The sequence below is a fragment of the Capra hircus genome, chromosome 13 (genome assembly GCF_001704415.2).
Source record: "Capra hircus breed San Clemente chromosome 13, ASM170441v1, whole genome shotgun sequence".
NCBI lineage: Eukaryota > Metazoa > Chordata > Mammalia > Artiodactyla > Bovidae > Capra > Capra hircus.
The window spans coordinates 9941192-9954098 of NC_030820.1; the positions used below are offsets into that span (position 1 = coordinate 9941192).

The following is a 12907-nucleotide window of genomic DNA, read 5'->3' on the forward strand; positions in this document are numbered from 1 at the left end:
CGGCAAGTAAGGCTACACAAAAGAAATGTCAACTTTATGATAAAAAAAAAAAAAAAAGCCGATATTCATCTTGATATTCAAGCTTCATCTTGAAAATCTCAAATGGACAATGCTGTCCTCCCAGCAAAACAAGACTGACTGTGGTCTAGAATGACACGCTACTGTGTATTTAGAGATGACGCTTCTCCTCAGTTCTGTTCGGATACTGTTGTTTGGTTAGAAATAGGAAACAGAGCTGAACTGCCTGGGCTTCTGTTCACAGGCTGTGTCACAAGAGGCGAGTCTCTCACTTCCACCAGAGACCACGAATGCCAAAGGCGGAGCATAGCTAGACAGGATGCACTCCGTGAATGGTGAGATGTCCGTCAGAGCCGAGGCCACGGAAAAGCTCCTTGGCGCTGGGGTATCCCACGGGGTTTGTGATTAGCTCCGCTTCCCTTTCTCCAGGCGGTGTTGTTTTAGGACCTCACTGTGTGATTTCAACACCACTCACATTCTCTCTTCTCTTTCAAATTCATGCATACTATCTGCAGTTTCTCTTTCATAAACTGTTTTTTGTCCTCCTAAGGAAAAACCGATGTCACCAAGCTGGACTCAGCATGTAAAAGCAACTTCCAGTCTTCGTTATTTACATCGGGAGTCCATCTTCAGGAAATGGGTTTCTGGGAAAAGACACCTATTAACAGAATGGAAATTCCAGCTGGGCTTCGATATTCAGACCCTCCTTCACAGCACCCCAGTGTAGTGGGTTTCCCATGGAACCACTGAGTCTCGGCCCTCCTCTCTACCACTCTTGCCCCTTTTCATGGGTCTTTTAATTCTGGGAACACGTTGAGCTTGGTCCCTCCCCAAGGCCTTTGCACTTGCTGTTCGCTCACCTTCAAATGAGCTCACCTCCAGATCTTCATGCCTCCATTTCTTTCCAGCACAGAGATCTCAGCTCAGTCTCACTCTTCGGACATCACCTTTCTCAGCAAGCTATCTACAGCAGCCCACCGGCCAGCTCACACTATCACAGTGCTTTGTTGTATTTCCCCGTGGCACTTAACACCATTTATAATCCTCATTTCCTGGGTTTCATTTGTCTGTTTGTTGTTCATTTTCTCTTTTAATGAGAGGATGGGTGTGGCTGTCGATCACAACTGGATGCACCGTGCAGGTCTGCTCCACGAAGATTTACGACCGGATGACAGAGGAAACCACCTCAATTTTTTTTTTCCTTTGAAAGCCACTTAATTTTTTCAGCGTGTATGTCATATACTCTTCTTCAATCTGAAAATAATCCTAAAAGGATTATTTTATACATGTGATCATCTCTGTTCATTAATTTTGCCTGGTACCAGGCAACAGCTTCAGTTCACCAGTTAACTTGTTTTACCTCAGGTGAGTTGTCTTACACTGTATCTTTAAAGATTGCTTGTGTCTGCTCTAAAATTTTCTTTAAAACATTGATTCAGTCAGCTCAGTCCCTCAGTCACGTCCTACTCTTTGTGACCCCATGAACCGCAGCATGCCAGGCCTCCCTGTCCATCACCAACTCCCGGAGCCTAACCAAACTCGAGTGCATTGAGTCGGTGATGCCAACCAACCATCTCATCCTCTGTCGTCCCTTTCTCCTCCTGCCTTCAATCTTTCCCAGCATCAGGGTCTTTCCAAATGAGTCAGCTCTTCGCATCAGGTGGCCAAAGTATTGGAGTTTCAGCTTCAGCATCAGTCCTTCCAATGAACACCCAGGACTTATCTCCTTTAGAATGGACTGGCTGGATCTCCTTGTAGTCCAAGGCACTCTCAAGAGTCTTCTCCAACAACACAGTTCAAAAGCATCAATTCTTCAGTGCTCAGCTTTCTTTATAGTCCAACTCTCACATTCATACACGACTACTAGGAAAACCATAGCCTTGACTAGACGGACCTTTGTTGGAAAAGTAATGCCTCTACTTTTGAATATGCTGTCTAGGTTGGTCATAACTTTCCTTCCAAGGAGTAAGCGTCTTTTAATTTCATGGCTGCAGTCACCATCTGCAGTGATTTTGGAGCCCAAAAAATAAAGTCTCTCACTGTTTCCCCATCTATTTCCCATTAAGTGATGGGACCAGATGCCATGATCTTCGTTTCCTGAATGTTGAGCTTGAAGCCAACTTTTTCACTCTCCTCTTTCACTTTCATCAAGAGACTCTTTCATTCTTCTTCACTTTCTGTCGTAAGGGTGGTGTCATCTGCATATCTGAGGTTATTGATATTTCTCCCGGCAATCTTGATTCCAGCTTGCGCTTCTTCCAGTCCAGCATTTCTCATGATGTACTCTGCACAGAAGTTAAATAAACAGGGTGACAATATACAGCCTTGATGTACTCCTTTTCCTCTTTGGAACCAGTCTGTTGTTCCATGTCCAGTTCTAATTGTTGCTTCCTGACCTGCATACGGGTTTCTCAAGAGGCAGGTCAAGTGGTCTGGTATTCCTATCTCTTTCAGAATTTTCCACAGTTTATTGTGATCCACACAAAGGCTTTGGCATAGTCAATAAAGCAGAAATAGATGTTTTTCTGGAACTCTCTTGCTGTTTCAATGATCCAGCAGATGATGGCAATTTGATCTCTGGTTCCTCTGCCTTTTCTAAAACCAGCTTGAACAGCGGGTTCACATACTGTTCAAGTCTGACTTGGAGAATTTTGAGCATTGCTTTACTAGCATGTGAGATGAGTGCAATTGTGCGGTAGTTTGAGCATTCTTTGGCATTGCCTTTCTTTGGGATTGGAATGAAAACTGACCTTTTCTAGTCCTGTAGCCACTGCTGAGTTTTCTAAATTTGCTGGCATATTGAGTGCAGCACTCTCACAGCATATCTTTTAGGATTTGAAACAGCTCAACTGGAATTCCATCACCTCCACTAGCTTTGTTCATACTGATGCTTCCTAAGGCCTACTTGACTTCACATTCCAGGATGTCTGGCCCTACGTGAGTGATCACACCTTTGTGTTTATCTGGGTCATGAAGATCTTTTTGTACAGTTCTTCTGTGTATTCTTGCCACCTCTTCTTAGCATCTTCTGCTTCTGTTAGGTCCATACCATTTCTGTCCTTTATTGAGCCCATCTTTACATGAAATATTCCCTTGGTATCTCTGATTTTCTTCAAGAGATCTCTAGTCTTTCCCATTCCGCTGTTTTCCTCTATTTCTTTGCTTTGATCTCGGAGAAAGGCTTTCTTATCTCTCCTTGCTATTCTTTGGAACTCTGCATTCAAATGGGTATAGCTTTCCTTTTCTACTTTGCTTTTCGTTTCTCTTCTTTTCACAGCTATTTGTAAGGCCTCCTCAGACAGCCACTTTGCCTTTTTGCATTTCTTTTTCCTGGGGATGTTCTTGATCCCTGTCTCCTGTACAATGTCACGAACCTCTGTCCGTAGTTCATCAAGCACTCTATCAGATCTAGTCCCTTAAATCTATTTCTCAATTCCACTGTATAATCATAAGGGATTTGATTTCAGTCATACTTGAATGGTTTAGTGATTTTCCCCTCTTTCTTCAATTTAAGTCTGAATTTGGCAATATGGAATTCATGATCTGAGGCATAGTCAGCTGCTGGTCTTGTTTTTGCTGACTGTATAGAGCTTCTTCATCTTTGGCTGCAAAGAATATAATCAATCTGATTTCGGTGCTGACCATCAGGTGATTTCCATGTGTAGAGTCTTCTCTTGTGTTGTTGGAAGAGGGTGTTTGCTATGACTAGTGCGTTCTCTTGGCAAAACTCTATTAGCCTTTGCACTGCTTCATTTTGTATTCCAAGGCCAAATTTGTCTGTTACTCCAGGTGTTTCCTGACTTCCTATTTTTGCATCCCAATCCGCTATAATGAAAAGGACATCTTTTTTGGGTGTTAGTTCTAAAAGGTCTTGTAGGTAGGTCTTCATAGAACCGTTCAAATCAGCTTCTTCAGCGTTACTGGTTGGGGCATAGATTTGGATTACTTGATATTGAATGGTTTGCCTTGGAAACAAACAGAGATGCTTCTAAGTACTGCATTTTGGACTCTTGTTGACCATGATGGCTACTCCATTTCTTCTAAAGGATTCCTGCCCTCAGCAGTAGATACAATGGTCATCTGAGTTAAATTCATCCATTACAGTTCATTTTAGTTCGCTGATTCCTAGAATGTCGACGTTCACTCTTGCCATCTCATTTGACCACTTCCAATTTGCCTTGATTCATGGACCTGACATTCCAGGTTCCTATGTAATATTGCTCTTTACAGCATCGGACCTTGCTTCTATCACCAGTCACATCCACACTGGCTGCTGACTTTGCTTTGGCACCATCCCTTCATTCTTTCTGGAGTTATTTCTCCACTGATCTCCAGTAGCATATTGGGCACCTACTGACCTGGGGAGTTCCTCTTTCAGTATCCTATCATTTTGCCTTTTCATACTGTTCACAGGGTTCTCAAGGCAAGAATACTGAAGTGGTTTGCCATTCCCTACTCCAGTGGACCACACTGATTAGAGCTGTTTATTATTCCTCTGCAAATCTGTTTAAATATCGCTCACCTCAAATTTCAACTATAATGCCATTTTATTACAGAGCAACCCTAAAACGTCCTTATACTACTTCTGCCCATCACAGTTTACTGATATTTTTCCTAGAATGCCTGTACCTCACTTCAAGTGGTAACTGCAACATAGCATGCATATTTTTAAAGTGTCAGTTATTATTATATTTTCCTGGTTTATCGTCAAGCCTGCCTGATATAAATTTAAGATGCAGAAGAGAAGACATTCTGGTTCTTGTCTGCTGCTTATGAGAATTTACAAAAATGTGCCTATGTAGAATGGCACTGAACTAATGGCACTGAAAGAACTGATGTGAAATAAATAATGGAATGAAGGTACACACACACACACTCACACACACACACTCATACACACACACTCATACTCACACACACACACTCATACACACACATACACACACACTCTCATACACACACACAGACACACACACACAGACACACACACTCATACACACACATACACACACTCATACACACACACATACTCATACACACACACACACTCATACACACACACATACTCATACACACATACACACACACTCATACACACACACATACACACACACACTCACACACACACACACACACACACACACTCCTGGTAAAGTCTGTATCCTTTTGTTTCAAGTAAATTGCTTCTCCACCTACTACTACTGTGGGAATTTCGTAAGCTAACACGAAAATCTATACAGTATTAAAGTATTGATAGAGTAATTTACCATCAAGTAGTTAATGAGCTGCAAAGCTCACTGTGAAAACCAGTTGTTCTGTACATTTAATATGTACACAATTACTTCTTATTGTCAAAATTAAGTTGGGATAGGAAGAGTAAACTGCAGAAACAAACTTAATAAGAACTTTGATGTAGTTACTTTCAGAACTGAAGCCTCTTGGGAACACTGAGCTAAAATTCACACCTGAAGCTTCTTCAATTTTTAACTGAATACTATTATGATAATGAGTTAACAACAGAATTTCAGAGATAACTCAATTTTTCCTGGACCCAAGATTCTTCTGTACATCAAGGAATCACTTTATTTACAAAAAGGAATTCTTCTTTATGTTGTGTATCAGATAGAGAGTAGAAGCCGTGGAGGGAAATAGTATGTAATTAACATGAAACAAATTAGGGATACATGTATGATTAAATTGTTTTCAGAATATCATAAGAAACTATAAAAATAGGGCTAAAAAGCCATACTTAGGGAAAGCAGGCTGAAAAGACAATGACTAATGATTGATTTACAGTCAGTTCAATCCAAACTTCCCAAAGATCAATGCCTACACAAGGCTTCCTTTAATTGGAGCAAAAATAAACAAAAAGTAAGAATAATGTGTATCGCTTGGAAGATACACATTAATTTTAGGAATACCTTCCTTTGCTGAAAAGTATTAAAAAACCAGTCTTTAGTAAAATTTTTAAAAAATGACTACAATAATGTATCCAAACACTCTGGGTATCTTATCAGATGTATGAAATGCCTCCTTGCTTCTAGATAATTCTGTATTTACTATCCATCTCCCCTGCATGTGTGATGGCAAACTAACTTTTATAACTTTACTCCTCATTATGTGGAAGTCTAAGCATTAATGTAGTCTTTTTTTATGGGAAAAAGGGGCAAACTCATACTGAAAAATGTATTACTATTTCATTGTAATAGGTCTCAGTCATGGTTGAGAAGTTATAAATTGATCAAAATATTTATTTAAAATACATCATAAAATTAATGAAAAGGATAGAATTGACTTGCTGTTCCTTACTATCACTCAACTTTCTGAACTTACTTTCTGAACTTTTTGGGTTCAGAAAGATGCCTGAATTGTATAAAGTACAAATGGAACAGAGAACAAAAATCAAAAAGCTATTTTTGAAAGATGAGTGACTGGAGTAAAACTTGGTGATATGCATAAGCTAATACCTAAAGAGGAAGGAAGGGGCAAGGACAGGGCAGCCAATGGTATTTACTTTTTAAAACAGATGTCCTTAATTGAAAATAACTATGTCATAACTCACCTCTGCATGCTTCAGTTTCAGTGTTTTATGCATTTCCCGGAAACGACTGTAACGTCTGAACACGGTCCACGTCTCATCCAGGACAGTGATCTATTCATGGGGAAAAGCGAAACAAACCAGCATTAATTAGAGGAAAAGGCGACTCAGTTTCTATAAAATAACTTATAAATTAACAAAAAGTGATTAGCAGGTCCATTTCTCCAGAAGTGAAAACATTAATCTAGCGACACAAATCAGCCTTATAAATAATAACTGTGCTCTGCTGACGCATGCATCTCTGCTTCCCAAATCTTGTTAAGAGCAGCAGGTGCCCCTGTAAAGTGAAGGACAGAGTCTCCTCTTCAGGGCTTATCAGAAGTTCCCTCAACTCTCCATGTGGGGCACAGGGAGGAAACCTCACAGCGGGACCTCTCAGAGCGCTGTGCCCGCACAGAACGTTTACACTCATATAAGATGTGGTGTCGGTTCCAGATGCCACCAGCATGGACGAGAGAAGCAGCAGCCAAGAAAAGGAGAGGGATGAGGAGAAGGGGGGCGGGCAAAGGAGGAGAAAAGTGGAGGACAAAGAGAAAAATGAAAAAAGAAAAGACTGCGTCTCAGTGATCATTAGCATCAAAACCCACACTATAATCTGCTTTGCTTCGGAGGAAGACGTCTCAGTCCAGCCTCTAACCAGCAGTGGGACTCACTGTTCCTGTTGGATGATGTGTCCTGTGGACACTCTGGCATCCTTCAATCATACTCCAAGGTCACGGGGACCCGGAGAAGCTGGGAGACACCACCAACCTCTGTGGTCACACCCGAGTCAATTCCCATCTCACTCGCACCACTGCTCCAGACCCATGTCCCCAGCTGGGCGACGACTTTTCTTTAGATGGTGCACACCAACTTCAAGGTCAGCTTATCTGAAACAAACCCATCCACTCTCCCTGTTCTGAACTCTGCTTCATCTCAGTGCCTGGCACTACCAGCCACCGAGCCACGCCAGACAGACCCTAGTCCAGCTGCCCCACACGCCCCAATCAGACAAGCCCCGGGTCCCGCGCCCTCCTCGGGGTTCTACCTTCTCACCCTCTGCCACCACTGCCGGCTCACGCTGCACCACCAGGTCCCACATGGCCTGGCCAAGCCTCCCAGGTCCCCACCCAGCTGCCCCTCCAATCCATTCCCTGTACCACTGACAGGGGAGCTTTCTAACACTTGAATCTGATCATTCTACCTCCACTCCTAAGTCCCCAAGAAGCCTCATGCTGCTCCTAGAAAAAGACCCCCACTTTAGACGCGTGCCCCTCCGACAGCCTCTGCCCAGGTGTAACGTTCACGCATGGGCACCCCCTGTTAACTGCATACTCTGCCACGCTGGCCTCTGCAGGGGCCACACCCCTTAACCGGAAACCTCACCCGCGCCTGCAAGGAACACCCTCCTCAGGCTGGCGATTCAGCCCGATTTGCCCACATGTAAACTCCAGCGGGTGAGCAGGGACGTCAGGGATCAGCAAACCACCGGGATTGGCAGGGGGAGGACAACCATGCAGAGCCCTCGGGAGGAGGGGTGAGCCTTGGGTTCGCTCATTTCCCCCAAGTGGCAAATGAGATGATTTGGGGTTGTACAAGGATGTACATTTCAGAATGTTCATCACCTGGCTCTAGATTCATCATTTACAACAAAGCTTCAATTGTGGCAGCTTTTTTCCTGTTTCCTTTTTAAAGATATTTAAATAAGGGAAAGAAAAAAGATAAGTATGTTAACAAAAAAGCATTTAGCAAAAACAATACCTAAAGCTGGGAAATACTGCCCCTGGGAGCTCAGCTGGGGGCATTATCCCCGGCTCCCTCCTTCTCAACAGACCCCACTGAGCACAATCAGCAAGGGCTTCCTTAGAGCAGGAGCAAAGCCATTTGCCACCCTGGCTGCACACAGACCAGGTGGGCGTGATGCTGCCTGCTTGCCAAGAAAGCTCCGGAATTAATGGAACCACAGCTGTGACCTGGGAGCCATAGGATGCAGGATGCTCACAGGGAGACCATCCTGTCCTGCAACTCTGGAATCTACAGAAAGTCATGGAAGCCTGGGTGCCCCTCCTCCCCCAGATGCTAATGCTCCCTGGATCTCTGAGCGCTTCCACTGTTCCTCTTCAACTCACAGTCAATCATCTGCAAAGTCCCCCCATCCCCAGCCTCTTTCGGGAACATCCCCTTCACCTTCACTCTAACTGGTCACCAGGGAAGCCCTCCCCCTGCAGCCCTCTCAAGTAGGGACTGTGTTTCCCCACACTCTGCATCCCATCGTCCCAGGAGGTTGGTGGACACTCTTGCGCTTCCATCCAACTTTTACACTGCTGCTCGTCTGCCCTCTCTAAACGCCCCCACGTGAAGACCCACGCCTTCAGATCTTACCGTTAACCCACCCTTCTCACAGGCAATTCAGCTCACTCACATCCCTGACTCCTTGAGCATCTTGGGTTTTGTTCACAGCCATCTGTTCCCAGGCTACAGAACTCCCGCCATGAATCTTGGTAATTAAGTCAATGACAGATGATCCCTCCAAAGGCCTGACCTCCTGTTCTTTGACTTCTGTCCTGGTTCCTTCCTCACCCAATGGGAAAACCATGGGCAATCATTACAACCATCCCCTGACATTCAACCCCAAATCTCTTTGTCCTGCTCTTGAAATTCCCTCAACTAAGCTAAACCACAGCCTTGGTTAAATCCGACTGTCTGCTTACTCCTGGCCTGCAGCTGCCTAGCAGGATGGGGCTGCAGGAACACACACCACCAAACGGCCGCCCGGTCCTATTTCAGTCGCCATTTCAGTCACCTATTTCACCATTCTGAAGTCAGCCAGGATGTCTCCCACCAGCTAGCTACACCACATTTCCCAACTCCATCCACTCTCCTACTCTCTTGGATGAAAGTTTTCTAAACAATTTACTCCATCTTTCTCCTCAAGCCTTCAACACCTCCACTGCCCCGGCCCTTCATGCCTTTCTCAACACAGCAGCCAATGCGATCTTGTTAAAAACTGCTTGATGGAGCCATTTCTTTGCTCAAGTGGGACATCCTCTCAAGGAGTCCCATCTCACTCAGGGCACAAGTTCAAGTTCTTCTGCTGACTTCAAGGACCTCTACAATCTGTCTCCTCCCTAGCCTCGTGACTGCACTCTCCCTTGCTCACTCTGCCTTCCTTGCTTTTCTGGAATCCATCAAACGTGCTACGTGGTAAATGTGGCCTCAGGAAGCGCATGTGTGATTTATCCTTTTTCTAGAATGCTCTTTCCACATGACTAGCTCTAGCACGTCCTTTAAGTCTTTGCTTAAAAGCTCACTTTCTCAGTGACGCCTCCTCCGGATACACCACCGCACCCGCCGCACCCCCAACCCTTATTCCCCATCTCCACAATACTTACTCCTCGTGTTCTTCTACTAAGCATATCTTCCTACCTAACATGGTACAGTCATATCTTCAAGATACTGTGGGTTGGGTTCCGCAGTAAAGTCTATATTGCAATACAGTCAGTCACATGACTAAACAGACATGCCTTCAAACAAGTCATATGGATGGCCAACAAACGCATGAAAATATGCTCAACATCACTAATTTTTCAGTTCAGTTCAGTTGCTCAGTCGTGTGCAACTCTTTGCAAGCCCGTGAATCGCAGCACGCCAGGCCTCCCTGTCCCGGAGTTCACGCAGACTCACGTCCATCGAGTCAGTGATGCCATCCAGCCATCTCATCCTCTGTCGTCCCCTTCTCCTCCTGCCCCCAATCCCTCCCAGCATCAGAGGCTTTTCCAATGAGTCAACTTTTCTCATGAGGTGGCCAAAGTATTGGAGTTTCAGCTTCAGCATCATTCCTTCCAAAGAAATCCCAGGGCTGATCTCCTTCAGAATGGACTGGTTGGATCTCCTTGCAGTCCAAGGGACTCTCAAGAGTCCTCTCCAACACCATAGTTCTAAAGCATCAATACTTAGGCACTCAGCTTTCTTCACAGTCCAACTCTCACATCCATACATGACCATAGGAAAAACCATAGCCTTGACTAGACGGACCTTAGTCGGCAAAGTAATGTCTCTGCTTTTGAATATACTATCTAGGTTGGTCATAACTTTTCTTTCAAGGAGTAAGCGTCTTTTAATTTCATGGCTGCAGTCACCATCTGCAGTGATTTTGGAGCCCAAAAAAATAAAGTCTGACACTGTTTCCACTGTTTCCCCACCTATTTCCCATGAAGTGATGGGACCGGATGCCATGATCTTCATTTTCTGAATGTTGAGCTTGAAACTTTTTCACTCTCCTCTTTTACTTTCATCAAGACGCTTTTGAGTTCCTCTTCACTTTCTGCCATAAGGGTGGTGTCATCTGCATATCTGAGGTTACTGATATTTCTCCCGGCAATCTTTATTCCAGCTTGTGCTTCTTCCAGTCCAGCGTTTCTCATGATGTACTCTGCATATAAGTTAAATAAGCAGGGTGACAATATACAGCCTTGACATACTCCTTTTCCTCTTTGGAACCAGTCTGTTGTTCCATGTCCAGTTCTAACTGTTGCTTTCTGACCTGCATACAGATTTCTCAAGAGGCAGGTCAGGTGGTCCGATATTCCCATCTCTTTCAGAATTTTCCACAGTTGATTGTGATCCACACAGTCAAAGGCTTTGGCATAGTCAATAAAGCAGAAATAGATGCTTTTCTGGAATTCTCTACTAATTTTTAGAGAAATGCAAATGAAAACCACCATAAGGTTATCACCTCACACTGGTCAGAATGGCCATCAACAAAAATCTACAAACAGTAAATGCTGGAGAGGGGATGAGGAAAAGGAAACCCTCTTGCACTATTTGTGGGAAGATAAATTACTGTAGCCACTATGGAGAACAGTATGGAGTTACCTTAAAAAACTAAAAACAGAACTACCGTATGGTCCAGCAGTCCCACACCTGGGCATATACCCTGAGAAAACCATAATTCAAAAATACAGCAATGTTCACTGCAACACTATTTACAACAGCCAGGACATGGAAGCAACCTAAATACCCATGAACAGGTGAATGTGTAAAGAAGACGCGGTACAAGTGCACAGTGGAATATTACTCAGCCTTAAAAAGGAACGGAGCTGGGTCATTTACAGAGACAAGGACGGACCTGGAGTCTGTTATACAGAGTGAAGTAAGTCAGAAAGAGAAAACCAAATAACATATATTAATGCATATATACGGAATGTAGAAAAATGGTACAGATGAACCTGTTTGCAGGGCAGGATTTAGAGAGTAGACGTGTGGACATGGGGGTGGGGAGGGGAAGGTGGGACAAACTGAGAGAGGGGCACTCACATATACACACTACCATGCATAAAATAGATGGCCAGCGGGAAGCTGCTGTCTACAGAGCACAAGGAGCTCAGCTCAGTGCTCTGCGGTGATCTAGAGGGGTGGGAATGGGGGTGGGCAGGAGGCAGGTCCAACAGGAAGGGGATAAATATATATGCACAGAGCTGATTCGCTTCGTTGTACAGGAAACTAACACAACATTGTAAAGCAATTATATTCCAGTTTAAAAAAAAAAAAGGAGTCACACAAATTTTTAGTTTCTCAATACACATAAAAGTTACGTTTATATTACACTGTAGTCTATTAAGTGTGTAATATATTACATCTAAGAAAACAAGGTACATACCTTAATTATAAATACTTTACTGCTGAAAAATGCTAACCTTCAGATGACTTAAAAGTTGCCACAAACCTTCCATGTAACAGAACAGAACAAAAAACCCTCAGTATCTGGGAAGGGCAACAAAACGAGATGTGCCTGTATACATTTACTTGGACGTCTCGCTTCTGGCTCTCTTCCCTGCTGGAGGAAGCCCCAGGAGAGCTGGGATTTCTAGCTGCTCTTCACTGCACCTGAGAAAAGTACCTGATGCAGCGTGAGCACCCTTAGGAAGAGCTGGAGGGCAGAGCCTCAGGATGGGCTGATCTCAAAGGTCCTCAGGCTCAGCAGCAACAAGCAAGCAGGGCCCATCTCCGTCTCTCTGGTGGAAGAGACGGCCTTAAGCACAGTCGGGATTTGGATGTGGATAACTGGACACCAGCTTGTGTGACTCTGGCCTGCAGCCTCTTCCTGCTCATTGACTTCACAGCTCATTAAGTCAGACTGTATTTTGAAACCTCTAACTAATGAAACAGCTACTTCAAATCTACCTCCTAATTTGGGTTGCATTCCTCCTTTCCACAGTGGCCCCAGAACAAGGCCTTTATAGGGGACAGCAGTTTCTCTAACAACTTGCATGTACCAGATCCTCAGAAGGACAGGCACAGATGAGTGATTCC

At 44.1% G+C, this 12907-nt stretch overlaps 1 protein-coding gene across 3 annotated transcripts in view; it reads right to left on the minus strand.

Moving 5' to 3' along the window:
* Nucleotides 1-12907, minus strand: part of KIF16B (kinesin family member 16B) — a 301307-nt gene that overhangs the window by 52207 nt on the left and 236193 nt on the right. For all 3 annotated transcript variants that reach the window (XM_018056936.1, XM_018056937.1, XM_018056935.1), the window contains one exon: nucleotides 6581-6670. In XM_018056936.1, the coding sequence (XP_017912425.1) occupies nucleotides 6581-6670 (90 nt within the window). The remainder of the gene's footprint in view (nucleotides 1-6580; nucleotides 6671-12907) is intronic.